The following is a 17,264-nucleotide window of genomic DNA, read 5'->3' as shown; positions in this document are numbered from 1 at the left end:
TGAGCTGCTTATATTTCCAACAGCTTGAAACAAGGAGTGGGAGAAAAAGTTAGGTCCAAAAATCCATAAAATAACGGGACATACCTTGAATGGGCATTGTATTGTCACGAGGGGTCATTGAAGGGAAAGGCGTAACCTCGACACTAACAAGAAAAACAAATAGTATAGAGGAAGCAACTTAAAAGTGTACAATCTCACGAGCAGCCTACATGTCTGAACAAGCAACTAAGTCAAGAAACTCCTCTCACTTAATTGGGGGCTTCTTTGGTGGGCTAACGTCTGCAGTGGCATTGCAGCCATTGGATCTTTTAAAGACAAGAATCCAACAAGACAGGAAGGCCACGTTATGGAAGAATTTGAAGGAAATAGATAATCCCTTACAACTATGGAGGGGCACTTTACCATCAGCATTACGAACATCAATAGGTAGTGCCTTATATTTATCATGTCTGAATGTTATGCGGTCATCTCTGGCAAAGAACAAACATAAAGTATCATTGTCAGTTGATGGTCCAAACGTTGTGTACAATAAGAGTAGTAGCCTACCACGATTAACAATGTACGAAAACCTGCTAACCGGAGCATTCGCAAGAGGCCTAGTAGGCTATATAACCATGCCAATAACTGTCATTAAAGTCCGATATGAGTCTACGCTGTTCAATTATTCCAGCTTAAATGAGGCAATCACTCATATATACACGAAAGAAGGAGTTTCTGGATTTTTCAGAGGATTTGGAGCTACCTGTTTAAGAGATGCCCCTTACGCAGGCTTATACGTATTACTGTACGAAAAATCGAAACAATTACTGCCCACGGTTTTATCTACTAGATTTATTCATTACAATCCTGAAGGAGGGTTTACTACCTATACTTCTACAACAATAAACACTATAAGTGCCGTATTATCCGCCAGTTTGGCCACTACAGTTACAGCACCATTCGACACCATAAAGACGAGAATGCAATTAGAGCCTTCGAAGTTTACCAATTCTTTCAAAACTTTCACATCTATTATTAAAAATGAAAGCGTATTGAAGTTATTTAGCGGACTAAGCATGAGACTGACAAGGAAGGCCCTGAGTGCTGGTATAGCATGGGGTATATACGAAGAGCTGGTAAAAAGATTCATGTAAAAAAAGGCTTATATATTTATTCTCCTTCTCTCACGCTTTTTGAGCGTGGCCTAATTAGAGAAACCATTGAGGTCTCTTTTATAGAGTCTGGCTGCTGTTTAGAGGCACGCACACCCACAAATATATATGTATGTATATATATATGTATATTCACAAAGAAACCTGAAATAAATAACAAGAAAGGGTGCAGCGCTAGCATTAAATATGATTTGGATGCATTTACAGGTGTTTTGAAAAAACAGAAAGAGTCATGACACATGATTGCACTTATTGGCTCTTGGCGATAGCTTTCTCAATCTCTTCGGTAAGTATATCCGTTAGCTTTGTGCCGTTTCTTAGCGAAACCCACTCCCCATTGAGAAGGTCAAATCTGTTAGGCCCGGACAACGGAGATGCTAGCCAAATTTGCTTATTCGGAGGTTGTTTGTTTATTACATACGTTCCAAAGGCCGGTACTTCCAATGTCATTACCCCATGGTTCAATTCTACATCAGGTATGCAATTTGGGTGAGCCTCACTTAGCTCTTCTAGATTGTCTAGTAAATCGTTCAAGTATTCGTCTGCCTCTTCGTGGTATTTTTCATGCGATAAGTTTAACACTTCTTGAGGCACAACTTGTCCGTCTGTCGAGGATTCCACAAACCTCTTCTGAAAAATACTAACAGTACGACTCATATTATTTGCCACCACTGGATAAAATTTCACACGTCCCCTTGCTGTTGTTATCATGGATCTTCTTCCGAGTACAACACCGATTTGAACTACACTTGTTAGAGAACGCTTGAACATTAAGCTATATTCTTATATTGCTTCTTTTGGGGCACACTGCTTCTAATTACCGTTAATATGGCAATGACTTATAAGTGTTACCAAGCGCACTTATTTATCCACAGTGCGATTCAAAAGGGTTATTCACAGTTGCCAATTCGTTATATTCTGTGGGACTATGTAGTCTTTATGAGAAACGTGACTTTTTCACTTGGGGTCACCGGATACGATGATCATTTTTTACCTGTAGTTTGTGAAGTCGCGATGAGAAGTAACTCAAAATCGAGTGCAGATGATCTAAGTTAATTACCTATAGGTGAAATTCCGGAGAAAAAATTAGTGAAATTGAACTAAACAAAGCAGTGCCATGCATCTATATGGGTACATTGTGCTTCTCATTGTCGTGATTGTTTTCATTGCATTATTACCGCTTTTTTCTGGTATCGGCACATTCAAATTTACTAATCCAAGCTCATCGGCAACAGCACAACCAAAAACAGACAACCTAGGTAAGAGGAGATATTTGAAGAATAAGCTCAATCATACTAATGTGTTAAAGTTCGATCTAAAGGACGGAGAGGGCACTTCTGGTAATGATAGTACGGGTGTGTCCTCTGCTTCTAAAAAATTTGAAATCGATTCAAAGACAGGTCTAAAAAGACGTGTGATTGGACAATACAACAGAGATCCAAACGATTTTGATTTTGATATCGATGAATTGATCAATGAAGATGAATTAGACGAACAAAGGGAAGAAGAAAAAAAGTTGAAGAAGTATAGCGGTAAGAAAAATGAGGCTTACGAGGGATTCGTATGATGGTGAAGATGGTCTCTGAAGTATTGTCAAAGATAACGTTACACATTTGTAATTTTAAGATACATAGGTGGTTTCAAGTATAATAAACTTTTAATTTTCAATTTTTTCTATATTTATTGTTCGCTTACACAATTGCGGATATCATATTTATAACTTAGTTTACATCTTTCCCAGAAATACCCTTTTGGATCTCTTGTTCCTGTGCTTCTCCTTGCTCTTTTTCTTCCTCTTCTCCTTCTTCGTCATTTGGTGGGAGAGCTTCCAAATCGTCTTTCATCTCCCCAGTTTCTTTGTCGTAATCATACTCGTAAAATAGCATGAATACACCAGGTGTTGAAAGAACTTCAGCTTCATCAACAACGTACACAGTCTCGTCAGATATCCTCCACCAACAGCCCCTGTACTTTCTGAATGCAATGTAATGACCATAATTATGGGTACCGTAATGGACAATGACTGAGCGCAGAGAATATGTCAGGGGGGTGGCGGGGACAGTAGAAAATGATCTGGCATAGTTGATAGGTGGAGCCGGTATAACATCATCCTCATCAGATGACGGTTCTAATTGGTCCTCAACATCAATTTTTGGTTTATCATGGTTTATATTGTTGATGCTGTCCAATGCTTCCTCATCATCTTCTATCACGTGTTCATTTTTCTCATCAGCATGCTCTATGGTTCTCTTTCGGATGGTGTTTCCTAAGGCGTCAGTTTCTTCAATGTATTCATCCTCATCGTCGGATGTCAAGTCATCGGCTTCATCTTTTAGGGGGTCGTAGTTACTATTACCCTTGTTAGAAGCGTAATGAGATGCATAGTTTTCTTTTTCATCGTTGTATTCTCTTTCTTCCTCACTGTCTTCAAATTCCTGTTCAAACCGTTCATGCAATTTGGTATAGTATTCACCACCAATGTTTTCATCTTCGCTCGATTCTTGTTGTACAACTTTTTCCTTCTTTGACATCGGTAGACGAGCATCTAGATTGATCTCGTCAATATCACAACACCACGGGGAAAGATTTAACCTTGACTTGAATAATACTTTCGAATTGTTTTTTCTGATCGTATAAGTTCTTGGATCGAACACAGATCTGTTGATATGAATAGATAACAATGGTGGTGGCCTTGAAATCAAGATCTGCTTAGATTTAGAGCATTTACGGACCATATTCGCCGTGTGCAATTTCTTGTAATCATCGTCGTCAATAACTGGCTTGGCAAGAACTTGCTCAATTTGGTGTACTCTCTCTTTGACGGCGTTAATCAACTTTTCTGGAATAGAACCGTCAGGTTTCTTTTCAAACTGTTTTAACTGACCCAACAAATGAGAATGAGCAGCAGTGAGGGCGCAACGGTTACATTCTACACCTTCGATGATTTCAGGCTTACTCCAGTCGCTTAATAGCTGAGATAACTTTAGAGTGGATCCAATGTTTTCATTAGGTAAATTTAAACTCAACCCTGAGAATACAGAGTATCTTATGCCACCATTTTCACCACACTGTAAGCAACCAATTCTTTCTGCAGTGATACCATCCAAAGGGGTCATCAATTTATAAGGAGTGAAGTTTTTGATGGATTTATCATGCAAAATGGAATTAGGGTCGATTTGCTCAGTTGGAATATAGACTGTGCCAACTCTGTCAAGATCACGCTGACCCACTAATGCATCATCAGGCAAGTCGCTTTTGGCAGTTGGTGTGGTATCTAGCGTTTCAGAATTCAATGATTTGACGTTGCTCTCCAATTCGGCCAAAATATTCTGGAAAAATTCTTGTGCGTCTTCTTGGTCATAACCCAAAAGAATATTCTTTCGAGGGGATTTGGACATCGCTTTCAATAACCTATTGGTCTTGAAATAAGGTTTATCCCTATAGTACTTATCGTTCAAAGCAGCGAGTAAATCCTTCAAAGTGACGCTAAATGTAATATCAGGCTCTTGATTCTCTTCTTCTTCCTCTTTAGAGCTTAGTTTTCTGTTCAATTTTTTTCTATGTTTGCCGTAAACTTTTCCACTCCTGCTGGATTTCGTCTTGTGATTATCCTCATCTTGTTCGCGTTCGTTTCCGTTGTTTTCTTTGTTTTGTTCACTACGTTCAATATCTTCATAGGTCTTGATAACATTATTATCCAAGAAGTCCATCAATTCTCTGGAAGATGCCAATGATTGTAAAACGGAATTCATGAAGCAAGTGTTACCATCATTAACTAAGCCAGCAATAAAACCACCTCTTTTCAGGATCTCTTCGTCCAAGTGGGTAAACTTACTCCTAGGCAACCAACGGCTAAGACTATTATTATTTTTGAAATTTGTTGTCATTTCACTAATGCCGTCAACAATGTATTTCAGATGGTCTGGTTTTTTATAAAAAAATACTACTACGCCAAAAATTAATAAATAAATTGAAAAATTGTTATTGTTGCTGTTCCAAATTTTAAAATTCCTCAAAAAATCCTGTCGGGAACCAAATAAAAATTGCAATAAACTGTTTATCTTTCCTTCAATGTACAAGTCCATACAAAATTTTTAGATTGAAAGGAACGAAATGTTCGAAAGATCCTGATTTCGAACAATGGAAGACACCAAAGGCGTGAAGCAGTCAGATGTTATAGTAGGAAAGAAAGGAGAAGCAAATTTTCAGTAATCGCTTCTGTTCTTCGAATGCGTATAAGTTCTTTTTCTGGGAAAAAAAAGGAGGCAGATCAAAACGTTAAAAGCAATACTATAGTGTGCTTTTAAAACGAAAACAATGTTTTTGACGTATATAATCGATATGTAGTGTAAAGTAGATTTAACTAGCCAGACATCTTAAAAATTTTGTGGTGCTAGCTGAAAAATGCATTTTCGTTTTCCAGTGGTAGAAAAAGAATCCCATCTACCCCGGCGTCACTCTTTACGTAAAGGAAAGAACAAATATCAGAATTTCACCCAATATGAAGACAAGGGAAGCCTTCAGGCAGGGTCCATAGTATTGGCATGGTATACGGAGTTTGCTAGCGTTTATAAAGTAAATATTATGGAACTTACGGGTTCGAGAAGGGTCCATAGGTCCAAGGAGTTTTGCGTGATCAAAAATGTTGTAACGAAGAAAATGTACACATTCGTAATAAGGACGATTCTTTCACTGACCGTCCCCTTTGCCTAAAAAAAACATCCTAACAGACGAGGTCTCCGTTGCCAATTTTCTAGTCTTTCATCTTTATTTTTACCTTAATCATGGTACATATGGTGGGGGGGATTCCACGGTAGACTGTTTGTTGTCGTGAGGGGCAGCTCCCTGCAACAGAGGAGTTTGAATGTTCGGATACACGTTACTGGAAGAGTTTCCCTGCTGATGGCGGTCTTGGATGGCCTCCGAGTTCTGAGGCCTGCTCGAAGGAACATTCCTCTCGCTATCCACCCAGCCCTGTTGGTAATAGTAGACGTACTCTGCATTCCTTAGGGGACTTGTAACCGTGATGTAGTAGAACGCATGCAACATACCAGGCAAGAATCCCAATAACGTTAGCAGCACATTCAAAAGGAAATCAGATGAGAAAGGTCCGGAACGAAACACAACTGCAACCGGGGGGAAGAAAAGCGCGATGACATACAGTATGAAGTCAGAAACCGTACAGCAAACACAGTAGCAGCACATGATGTATGGCTCTATCTGTGCTTTCCCTGATGTTACACCTGCGCAGCGGTATGCCCCGTTCCGGTATTTTTTTGAAGGCCTTTTATATAGCGTGTAGCCCTTTTTTTCCTTCCTTGATGGCTGAAAAGTGGCGAGATGGGAAATAGGGTAATGAAACAGCAAAAGTTCGATTACAAAAAGTTATACAATGCAAAAGGTACATACGTAGGTCGTCCCACATTTATACTTTTTGAGCAGCGTAATTGTACTTATCATACACTTCATTCCAATACAGTCTCAAGGGCTCATGTGCCAAACCTAACTCAGTTATTTCGTCAACTTCCTCATCGGTCAAATCAAAGGAGAACAAATTTTGGGCGTCAGAAATTCTTTGAGGCTTAGAAGACGTGGTCACAGGTAAAACGCCACGTTTGCTTACCCAACGTAGGATAATCTGAGCTTCAGACTTGAAGTATTTTTCAGATAGCTCTTTCACGTATTCGAAAAATGGTTTAGAGTCATCCTGTGCAGTTTTCTTTTGTAAAGGTGCTAGTGGTGAGTATGCTTCCAGCAATATATTATTATCTTGGCAAAACTTGTAGATTCCTGGCGTTTGATTTTGCAAGAAGGGACTGAATTCTATTTGATTCACTTGAGGCTTGACTTCCGCAATTTTCAAGATCTTTTCCAAGTCCTTTACAGCAAAGTTGGAAACACCAATGTTTTTGGCCTTGCCCGCCTTGTACAGCTGCTCCATATCCTTCCAAGCCTCTTCCAGAGTAAATCCGTTCGCCTCTTTGGAGACAAATGGACTATGCAAGAGGTACAAATCAACGTAGTCTGTGCCCATTTTTTTCAAAGAAACCTCTAGTCCCGCGGCTGGAGAATCTGACACCTTGATCTGAGTGGAGTACTTGTCCGTCAAGAATATTTCGTCTCTCGGTTTTTTGGTGAGGCTGAGTGCCTTTCCGACTTCTGGATATGTTCTGTAAATCTCAGCTGCATCGATATGAACAATACCAGGCAGCTCCAGAGCGTACATAATCTGTTCCACTAAACTGTTGGAAAAAGTGGCGTCTGTTTCAACGTTTTTGAACCATCTAGTGCCCGTGCCGATGATGGCTATTGCAGGAATTTTGTTTCCATTGTTCAAAACAATAAATTTTTGGTGAAATGACATCATTATTGATTGATGTTTTTGGTCATCCCATACTCTTGGCCGTAAAATGCACATCCATATCTGTACCATATACACATATATATATATACGAGCGGGGATGATATCAACTGTGGATTAGTAAGGGGAGAGTGGCATTTCCGTTTTTCGGTTCAATGTTCCGTGCTTCCTCCGGAACATTACATAGAACCCAAACAGGACACAGATGGAAACTTGCACAACACTACCTGCCGTCCTAATTGTATTGAGCACGGTTGCAGAGAAACACCGGCAAGTTACTCAAGATCCCTTTGGTTACGCAGTCCCAGTGTGTGGCGAGATACGCATACTTATATACAAGCATCGCAAGCGAAAAAGAAAGGATACTGACTAGCAAAGTCGACCATTTCATAGTCGTGGTGGCGCTTGAAACGGAATGTCCCCTGCAGTGGCAATGGCGGGTTCACTGATGCTTCCACAGATGGTCCTGTTTCAACCCTTCCAACTATGAAACTGTACGGTCGTGCGATGTGATAGATGCGAGCTTTGAAAGCGGAGAACAATATGGAGAAAAAGGGCTCTTCAGTATCATTCTGAGACCTTTAGACATCAATATTTGAGTCAATAAAAAACTACAACATCTCAAAACTGCAACAATGTCTGCTCCTGCTGCCCTTGATGCTGCCTGCATATTTTGTAAAATTATTAAAGGTATGTGGTATTTGGAAACGCTGCTTACGCCCTCCAGCAACGGCAATGGCGTTATATAGTATATTTGTACATAGAATGAAATATTAACAATCGGTCCGCTGTGCAACAGGTGAAATTCCATCTTTCAAATTGATCGAAACCAAGTACTCGTATGCGTTCTTGGACATCCAACCCACCGCTGAAGGCCATACCTTAATCATTCCTAAGTATCACGGTGCCAAATTACACGACATCCCAGACGAATTTCTTACTGATGCCATGCCAATTGCCAAGAGATTGGCCAAGGCGATGAAATTAGACACCTACAATGTCTTACAAAACAATGGTAAGATTGCGCACCAGGAAGTCGACCACGTGCACTTCCATTTGATTCCTAAGAGAGACGAGAAGAGCGGTTTGATTGTAGGCTGGCCAGCGCAAGAAAGTGACTTCGACAAGTTAGGTAAACTACACAAGGAATTGCTCGCCAAATTAGAAGGCTCTGATTAGAATAAATGCATGCGATGGTATTTTTTTTTTAGCATATTATTTTTGTATTTAAATCTATGTATATGTGGGTGCGTCCACTTCATGCCTACCTCACAGTGCTAATCGCTATATTTCTGGCCAGTCATACTGTTGATGGATCAATTTTCAGTGCCATGGGCAAGCTCTATCTCTTTCCATATTTATCTACATCTGTGCGCACTACCCGGAAACCCCTCGAATGTGAATTCGGTGGCAAAAAAGGACATATATATCAGGGCCGTGTATTTAAGAGATCGGTATGGGATTTGCTTATTCCACATAATCACATCAAATTTGACCCAACTCCATTGACTCGATAACTGGCTCAACCATAAGACAGATATACAAATCATGGGTGAAGAACACAAGCCACTTTTGGACGCCTCCGGTGTCGACCCTCGTGAAGAGGATAAAACCGCCACTGCCATTCTGAGAAGAAAGAAGAAGGATAACATGCTGCTGGTCGACGATGCTATCAATGACGACAACTCTGTCATTGCCATCAACTCCAACACCATGGACAAGTTGGAATTGTTCCGTGGTGATACCGTTCTTGTAAAGGGTAAGAAGAGAAAGGACACGGTGTTAATCGTTTTGATCGATGATGAATTGGAAGACGGAGCATGTAGGATAAACCGTGTGGTTCGTAACAATTTACGCATCAGATTGGGTGATTTGGTTACGATTCATCCTTGCCCTGACATCAAGTACGCCACCAGAATTTCCGTGCTACCAATTGCTGATTCTATCGAAGGTATTACCGGTAATCTTTTCGATGTTTTCTTGAAGCCTTACTTTGTGGAAGCGTATAGACCAGTTAGAAAAGGAGATCATTTTGTTGTCCGGGGTGGTATGAGACAAGTCGAATTCAAAGTCGTAGATGTCGAGCCTGAAGAATATGCCGTTGTGGCTCAAGATACCATCATCCACTGGGAAGGTGAGCCAATCAACAGGGAAGACGAGGAAAATAACATGAATGAAGTCGGCTACGACGATATTGGTGGCTGTCGTAAGCAGATGGCTCAAATCAGAGAAATGGTCGAATTGCCATTGAGACATCCTCAATTGTTCAAAGCCATTGGGATCAAGCCGCCAAGAGGTGTGTTGATGTATGGTCCACCTGGTACAGGTAAAACATTGATGGCAAGGGCCGTTGCTAATGAAACTGGTGCTTTCTTTTTCTTAATCAATGGTCCAGAAGTTATGTCCAAGATGGCTGGTGAATCTGAATCTAATCTGAGGAAGGCCTTCGAAGAAGCTGAAAAGAATGCTCCAGCTATTATTTTCATTGACGAAATCGACTCCATTGCTCCAAAGAGAGACAAAACTAATGGTGAAGTTGAAAGAAGAGTTGTTTCTCAATTGTTGACTTTGATGGACGGTATGAAGGCAAGATCTAATGTTGTTGTCATCGCTGCAACCAACAGACCAAACTCCATTGATCCTGCCCTAAGAAGATTCGGTAGATTCGATCGTGAAGTGGACATCGGTATTCCAGATGCTACCGGTAGACTAGAAGTTCTGCGTATTCATACCAAGAATATGAAACTGGCTGATGACGTTGACTTGGAAGCCTTGGCCGCAGAAACACATGGTTATGTTGGTGCCGATATCGCTTCTTTGTGTTCTGAAGCTGCTATGCAACAAATCCGTGAAAAAATGGACTTGATAGATTTAGATGAAGACGAAATTGACGCAGAAGTACTTGATTCTTTAGGAGTCACTATGGACAATTTCAGATTTGCTCTAGGTAACTCCAACCCATCTGCATTGCGTGAAACTGTTGTTGAAAGCGTCAATGTCACTTGGGATGATGTTGGTGGTCTAGATGAGATTAAGGAGGAATTGAAGGAGACCGTTGAATACCCAGTCTTACATCCAGATCAATACACCAAGTTTGGTCTATCTCCATCAAAGGGTGTGCTGTTTTATGGCCCACCAGGTACAGGTAAAACTTTGCTGGCTAAAGCCGTGGCTACTGAAGTTTCTGCCAACTTTATTTCAGTCAAAGGTCCAGAACTATTGAGCATGTGGTATGGTGAGTCAGAATCTAATATTCGTGATATTTTCGATAAGGCAAGAGCCGCTGCGCCAACTGTCGTCTTTTTGGATGAATTGGATTCCATTGCTAAGGCAAGAGGTGGTTCTTTGGGTGATGCAGGTGGTGCTTCTGATAGAGTTGTTAATCAATTACTGACAGAAATGGATGGTATGAATGCCAAGAAGAATGTTTTCGTGATCGGTGCCACCAACAGACCAGATCAAATCGACCCTGCTATTTTGAGACCCGGGAGATTAGATCAACTGATTTATGTTCCATTACCAGATGAAAATGCTAGATTATCTATTTTAAACGCCCAATTGAGGAAAACGCCATTAGAACCAGGTTTAGAATTAACTGCGATTGCTAAAGCTACTCAAGGTTTTTCAGGTGCCGATTTATTGTACATTGTACAGAGGGCTGCCAAATACGCCATCAAGGACTCTATCGAAGCTCACAAACAACACGAAGCTGAAAAGGAGGTCAAAGCAGAGGGTGAAGATGTGGATATGACAGATGAGGGAGCAAAGGCTGAACAAGAGCCAGAAGTAGACCCTGTTCCATACATCACAAAGGAACATTTTTCAGAAGCTATGAAGACTGCCAAACGTTCTGTCTCAGATGCTGAATTGCGTCGTTATGAAGCATATTCCCAACAAATGAAGGCATCTAGAGGTCAATTCAGTAATTTCAACTTTAACGATGCTCCATTAGGTACTACTGGTACGGACAATGCTAACACAAATAATAGTGCTCCAAGTGGGGCGGGCGCGGCATTCGGTGCTAATGCGGAAGAAGATGACGATTTGTATAGTTAGTTAAATTCCAGGTATATCTTTATTTTAAATCGTAAACCAAGTCATTTCTATATAAATTCGATTATATACATGAATATAAAATAAATCCTTAGTTATAACATGGTGGCAACTTCTTTTTTATGTTTACCTCTCAAATTTCCGAATATAAAAAAATAAAAAGGCCAAACTATTGGAAAAATGCATTTGTGGTGGTATGTGTCATTATGTATGTATATTCATAGGTAAAACATGTGAAGAAAAATAAATGGGCGACGTGATCTCATTCACTCTATGTACTGTTTCTGCCTTTCTTCCTTAATGGCATGAGCAAAAAGATTTGAGATATTCAATATCACTATTTGAAGAAAGTTGACCAATTTGATTTCTTTGGTCTTAAATCCTCGTTTATCATCGGTCCATCTAACCCCGTCTTCAAGATTACGGGTCGTACTTTGCTGAAATTAAATGGCTTACTTGTCGATATTGGCCTCTTGTTTTCCTTGTCGTTGTGTTTGGAATCCACATTAGAAGCTCGCGGAGAGTAGTCCTTGCCACAGCAATTGGGTTCACTCAGTTCGGGCAAGGCTTGTATCCTGTTGCTATAATTGGACAAATTCGATCTTCTAGATTCCAGCGTGGACAAGGTCGAGGTGGAAGCCAAAGATGGGATAGACATATTAGACGAGGAACGTGAGTGAATAAGGGAAGATTTGTTAACCATGACTTTCCCTTGAGCAGAGGGAACATCAAGCATGTGACGGTCTCTTTGTACCTTGTGCAACTTTTCCTCCTTTATAGGCTTCAAGAATGGCGACAGGGATGTAATTAAATCGTCTGTCGAGATAGTCACATCCCAGTCGAAGTATTCTAGTAATTCCCTTTCTATGGTGTTAACCTCTCGTAGTACAAGGAGACCGTCAGTATATTCGGCCCAATGCTTGTTAAGGGGAGAAGAATCATTCAACGTCTTTGCGGCCAAAATCAGACAACCCAGAAATATCCTATGTCTTGTGGTCTCTATGCCATAGACGTTACTCGGTATTATGGACCTTAGTTTGGCCAAATATACAGAGGTGGCCATAAGAGTGGGAGTTTGGACATTCGAATGCTTTATCAACCCATTAATGAATTTAGTCAAGGGTGGAGCTGGCAGTGCGATGTCTATCATACTATTCGTTTTCTTGATTTTGATAATGGAAGCAGTGGTCGAAGCTAGGTATTGAACCATCTCTTTAGAAACGGTCTTTCTGTTAAATTTTAGCAAAGCTTCGTAGTTTGACATTTTTCTTTTGGGTAGAACTTTGTTGCCGTACTAAGATTTGCGTTACTGTCCTGTTTGGTTAGCACCGGTTCTTGCTTTTATAAGGGAACTATAGCAAGTAAAAGAAAAAGGGAACTTATAAGAATAAGAAAAAAAAAGCACTCAGGAGCAGGTGGACTTGCATCAGAGACGTAAATCGATCAATCTGTAACAAACTTGAGTGAAGTCCCACACGTCTCCAATGTTACAGCGACCATTTAGCCCGATGGCGTGTTTGCAGGAACAATAGATGCCTTCGCAATTTGAACTAAGTAGGTAACCAGCCAAAGCCTTGAAGTACCCTCGAGCGCAGAATTGGCCGCAGCGGCGCCACCAAAAAACTTCACCTGCATAACTCCTTTTCGTGTTTTGTGAACTTATTTTTTTCGCGTCACGAAAAGACACTACAAAAATTGCAGCTGGGCTTATTTTATTCTACAGCTGGCCTTTTCTGCAAGCGATATTTGCTTGGCTTTTTTTCTTCCAGCTAGAATGCTGTGACGTGGCATGGCAAGAATGTGTTTCGAATGACATTCTTAATTTAGTTTAGACCAGCTTCGTTGAAGAAAGAACTTGCTGTCAAGAATGTCATTCACATGTGTTTTACCAGGGCAAGTCTCCTTTTAATGAGGCTCTCTTATGCAGAATTAGATTGCGGCACTATATTGATTTAAGTAGAATTCTTGCAAAAGTTTTGCCACCCTAGGAAAGATAGATATCATTACCCTGGACAGTTTTCTGGGGCAATTAGCGTGTTGCAACAAGAATACGAGTTGCAGTTGAAGAAGATTCGGAATATCGGACCTTCTACCAAAATGGAAATGTTGCAGAATTTAGGTTTCCGAAGGAGCAGGAAAGGTTGCGTTGGCCTTGAAAACATTTTTCCAAATTGAATTCGGTATTTCTATTCATTTGTGTACATATAGAGATATAGAGAGAATATAATAATCATAAACATGATCTGTAAGACATGAAATATACTTGTAATAATGGTCCCTGGGCGGAAAGATGGTAAAAAGAAAAGGAATAAAAAAAATCTTATATAATATAGTTTAGAAAAAGGAAAGAGGAGGATTTCTGCCACTATTCTTACTTATAAACTTTTTCCGATAGAATCAAGGGTTTTCTCATCCGGATAATAGAAGAAAGCCATTGCAATCAGGATGTACATAGCCAGAGACATGACACCTTCCAGCCAGTTAGATTCACCGTCGAGAATTAGATAATTGGATAGGAAAACAGCGATAAATAGCGTAGTGGTTTCAAAAGTGGAGAAATTCAACGTCATTGGAACATCAATCATCCAGCCTACAAGGACCATGAACGGTGTAACGAATAAGGCGACTTGTAAAGAGGAACCGATGGCAACACCTAGTGCTAGATCCATCTTGTCCTTCATGGCTACTAAGACAGAAGTAACATGTTCAGCAGCATTACCCACAATAGGGATGACAATCAAACCAATAAACGTCTTAGATAATCCGGTAGATTCAACTACGTTGTCAATTGTACCGACTAAAAAGTCTGCACAGAATGAAATGATGACAGTTGTACCTAGAAGGATCACTAACGAAGATTTAACACTCAAGGAGTGATGTGGTTGCCGGGAAATGGTGCTCATAACTTCATCAGTTTCTTCTTCTTGCTGTTCAAATAGGGCACGGTGACTGCCTAGTTGGAAATACAAGAATAGAATGTAAACGATAAGAATAACAATGGAAGTACCCCTGGAAAGTTCCAAAATCTTTCCATCAATGTAATGATCGCCCTTGCCATGTGGCAGAGTGGCTCTGAAGGCAGCAGGTATCAACAACGATGCACATGCAATTGCAAGTAGTGACGACATTGTTTGTGCCGCAGTCTGGTTAAAAGTTTGCTGGACTCTATTGTACCCACCGAATATAAAGCAGAACCCAAGGACTAGTAGTAGATTAGATAGTAGACTACCTAACATCGATGCCTGTACAATTCTCACTTGACCCTTCTTTAAGGCAATGATAGAAACGATCAGTTCCACAGCGTTACCAAAAGTGGCATTCAGAAGCCCTCCAACCGTGTTACCAGCCTTATCAGCCAACTCCTCAGTGGCATTAGCCAAGATAGCTGCTAATGGAATAATTGCCAAGAAATTGAAAACAAATGTTAATGTGTGAGATAATTGGAAATGTCCCCAAATCAAACCCAAGGGAACGAACACTAGGAGAAAATTCAGAGGAGACGCCTTCAAAATGAATTCTAAATCATACATCGCAGCCCTCCATCCTGTGTACTTTGGGTTGCGGGTTGTATGGCTGTCCGCAACTCTCAATAGTGGGGTAGTTGCATCCATTGTGTCGAAGTTGTTCTTTTTGGTTTTGCGATCGATGCTTGGTGAGTGGGTTATTTTACACTTATTTGCATGTATAATGCTACTTTCAAGGTTAACGGAAATCAAAGAGTTCCTCCCTTCTCTGAAATGCAATATATTACCTTGCACTGACGTTTTCCGTTTCTTCGTGAGGGAAATTTTTTATTTTCCGGGAATTTTGACCAAGCCGTCCGTTCGTCAAGTCCAGTTCAGTCCAATCCAGGAAAAAGGAACTACGTCGAACAATTTCCGAAACATTCTCGATTGCTTGCTTAGGTTATTTTCACCAAGATTCGAATCTGGCATGACAAGGGATTAACGTTGTGATAAAAAAATGGTTTAATTGCGGGAAAAAGGTATTAGATCGGTATATATAACATTGAATTATAACTCAAATACTACAAAATTGTTGTCTTGGCAAAAGACAAAATAAGTGTCCCTCTCCAAACAAATAGTTTTTATTGGGTCCAGCGGAAAAAAACTCCATTTCAGTTGTTGAAAGCTTTTCACCTCAAGTTATATATAAATTACAGGGAGTTGGAGGCATTGGATTAGGGGCATACGGTAAAGTTGATATTAAACATAAAAGTCGTAACTGAGATTAAAGGATATGGTATTCCTTGGAATTTGAAAAGAGTGAACTGGAATAATGAAAAAAGAATATGATCAAAGAATAATGCGATTGGCTTCTGAAAAAAAATGCTTATAATCTTTAGGATATTTTTTTTACATCACGTTATTTTTTTCGTGATTTAGTTTCCTTCTTCTCCAAGTGAAAAACTCTCACGTACTCGTTTGTGGCTGGGTTATCGCTTCTTCTCCTCATCCTCGGATGTGGTTTATTGTTCTCCACAAGTTCCAACGTATCCGCTTTTTCATCTTCCTCACTCTTATCTGTGCCCGTCGAAGGTCTTTGGGGAAAAACGTTCAAAGATGATCTAGGAGCAGAAGGGAGTTTTGGAACTTTGGCCTTCCATGAGTTTTCCGGAGCACTTCCATGCTGGCCTTCCAATCTAGCGTCGGTGGAGAAAGGTCTTTGCGCCAGCCCTGGCAATGACAACTTACGTTTCGAAGGTTGTTCGGTAGGTGATTTCAACTTCGTGAAACCCGTTTCTTTGCTGGTCTTCGGGGTCTTGTTTTTCAGAAACTCCACCTCTTTCTTCAAAAGGTTCGTTTCCACTGCATATCTGCCCTCTGAAGTGGCTCTTAATTCCGATAGCTGGGCCTGTAACATCCAGTGAGACGTGGATGCCAACGATCTATTGAGCACACTCAATATGAGATCTTTCTCGCTTACCAGTGTTTCGTTATCGCCTTCCTTTATCCTCTGTATGAGGCTAAGTATTGTACCTTCCAGCTCTCTGGTATTCTTTAAAGATGGCATGAAGTGACTGGTAAAATTGTAGTATTCACCGTCATCAATTTTTTTGGTCGATTCAGTGGTAGGAATGTCAGAGTAAGCGGGACTAAATACACTTGTACTCCCGCTTCTTACTTCCCTACCAGTAACCGTATCCTTGGACTCCATGGTTGTTTCATTTCTTGTCTTGGCAGGTTCTTCAGGCGTGACAAGATAAGCCTCTGCGCTCCGTCTACTTCTTAGCTCCATAATAACCAAAATGTTAAATTACTGTGTCCAGTGCTTTTGCTTTCTAATTCGTGTCACGATATAAAGAAAAATCAAAGTATTTAATTCTGATACGTTTCTACTGCCTTATAGCTGTGTTGTTTACCCTTTAAGAGCCGGCGTATGTCCAACTTAGGGAGCCTACATGTGTCAAAGAACCTTTCATTTCCGATGAGTAAAAATTTTAGAAAATGTGCGCGGGAGAAGCTTCGGTCAGCGTCGTCGTCAAAGTGCCTCCGGCCATCGGTTTATGTAATTTCTAGTTACCATGGAGACGAAAAATTTGTTATTCCGCAACCAGGAGCATCCCGCAAGGTCGCTTCTAGTAAGGAACGAGGCATATAAACCCCGTAGCCCAATCGTATAGTATACACTTTTGGTTTGTTCTTCAGTTTAGATACTAATTGATTAAAGGTTTATTTATATGTAAACATAGATACATA

The 17,264-nt window shown here is 40.4% G+C and overlaps 11 protein-coding genes across 11 annotated transcripts; 4 read left to right on the top strand and 7 right to left on the bottom strand.

Annotated features, from left to right (window-relative positions):
- Positions 1–209: 209 nt before the first annotated feature.
- HEM25 (Hem25p) lies at positions 210–1,133 on the top strand (the record flags this gene model as incomplete). The annotated part of the gene is made up of 1 exon (XM_056232267.1): positions 210–1,133. The coding sequence occupies one exon, from the start codon at positions 210–212 to the stop codon at positions 1,131–1,133; it is 924 nt and encodes a 307-aa protein (XP_056086563.1).
- Positions 1,134–1,400: 267 nt separating this feature from the next.
- Positions 1,401–1,922, bottom strand: YFH1 (ferroxidase; the record flags this gene model as incomplete). The annotated part of the gene is made up of 1 exon (XM_056232266.1): positions 1,401–1,922. One exon carries the CDS (start codon positions 1,920–1,922, stop codon positions 1,401–1,403), a length of 522 nt encoding a protein of 173 aa, XP_056086562.1.
- Positions 1,923–2,268: 346 nt separating this feature from the next.
- On the top strand, positions 2,269–2,718 carry EXP1 (Exp1p; the record flags this gene model as incomplete). The annotated part of the gene is made up of 1 exon (XM_056232265.1): positions 2,269–2,718. One exon carries the CDS (start codon positions 2,269–2,271, stop codon positions 2,716–2,718), a length of 450 nt encoding a protein of 149 aa, XP_056086561.1.
- Positions 2,719–2,872: 154 nt separating this feature from the next.
- UBP1 (ubiquitin-specific protease UBP1) lies at positions 2,873–5,236 on the bottom strand (the record flags this gene model as incomplete). The annotated part of the gene is made up of 1 exon (XM_056232264.1): positions 2,873–5,236. The coding sequence occupies one exon, from the start codon at positions 5,234–5,236 to the stop codon at positions 2,873–2,875; it is 2,364 nt and encodes a 787-aa protein (XP_056086560.1).
- Positions 5,237–5,933: 697 nt separating this feature from the next.
- SNA4 (Sna4p) lies at positions 5,934–6,356 on the bottom strand (the record flags this gene model as incomplete). Its single annotated transcript, XM_056232263.1, has 1 exon — positions 5,934–6,356. The coding sequence occupies one exon, from the start codon at positions 6,354–6,356 to the stop codon at positions 5,934–5,936; it is 423 nt and encodes a 140-aa protein (XP_056086559.1).
- Positions 6,357–6,576: 220 nt separating this feature from the next.
- Positions 6,577–7,515, bottom strand: SKDI04G1220 (aldo-keto reductase superfamily protein; the record flags this gene model as incomplete). Its single annotated transcript, XM_056232261.1, has 1 exon — positions 6,577–7,515. One exon carries the CDS (start codon positions 7,513–7,515, stop codon positions 6,577–6,579), a length of 939 nt encoding a protein of 312 aa, XP_056086558.1.
- Positions 7,516–8,147: 632 nt separating this feature from the next.
- Positions 8,148–8,691, top strand: HNT1 (adenosine 5'-monophosphoramidase; the record flags this gene model as incomplete). Its single annotated transcript, XM_056232260.1, has 2 exons — positions 8,148–8,202; positions 8,312–8,691. 2 exons carry the CDS (start codon positions 8,148–8,150, stop codon positions 8,689–8,691), a joined length of 435 nt encoding a protein of 144 aa, XP_056086557.1.
- Positions 8,692–9,060: 369 nt separating this feature from the next.
- CDC48 (AAA family ATPase CDC48) lies at positions 9,061–11,568 on the top strand (the record flags this gene model as incomplete). Its single annotated transcript, XM_056232259.1, has 1 exon — positions 9,061–11,568. The coding sequence occupies one exon, from the start codon at positions 9,061–9,063 to the stop codon at positions 11,566–11,568; it is 2,508 nt and encodes an 835-aa protein (XP_056086556.1).
- A 334-nt stretch (positions 11,569–11,902) lies between these two features.
- Positions 11,903–12,829, bottom strand: PCL2 (cyclin PCL2; the record flags this gene model as incomplete). Its single annotated transcript, XM_056232258.1, has 1 exon — positions 11,903–12,829. The coding sequence occupies one exon, from the start codon at positions 12,827–12,829 to the stop codon at positions 11,903–11,905; it is 927 nt and encodes a 308-aa protein (XP_056086555.1).
- A 1,111-nt stretch (positions 12,830–13,940) lies between these two features.
- Positions 13,941–15,176, bottom strand: VCX1 (Vcx1p; the record flags this gene model as incomplete). Its single annotated transcript, XM_056232257.1, has 1 exon — positions 13,941–15,176. The coding sequence occupies one exon, from the start codon at positions 15,174–15,176 to the stop codon at positions 13,941–13,943; it is 1,236 nt and encodes a 411-aa protein (XP_056086554.1).
- Positions 15,177–15,930: 754 nt separating this feature from the next.
- SKDI04G1170 (uncharacterized protein) lies at positions 15,931–16,803 on the bottom strand (the record flags this gene model as incomplete). The annotated part of the gene is made up of 1 exon (XM_056232256.1): positions 15,931–16,803. The coding sequence occupies one exon, from the start codon at positions 16,801–16,803 to the stop codon at positions 15,931–15,933; it is 873 nt and encodes a 290-aa protein (XP_056086553.1).
- Positions 16,804–17,264: the final 461 nt, after the last annotated feature.

This window comes from Saccharomyces kudriavzevii, assembly GCF_947243775.1.
Source record: "Saccharomyces kudriavzevii IFO 1802 strain IFO1802 genome assembly, chromosome: 4".
Lineage (NCBI taxonomy): Eukaryota > Fungi > Ascomycota > Saccharomycetes > Saccharomycetales > Saccharomycetaceae > Saccharomyces > Saccharomyces kudriavzevii.
The sequence above is the reverse complement of the archived record's forward strand: the minus strand, read 5'-3'. Positions and strand labels throughout refer to the sequence as shown.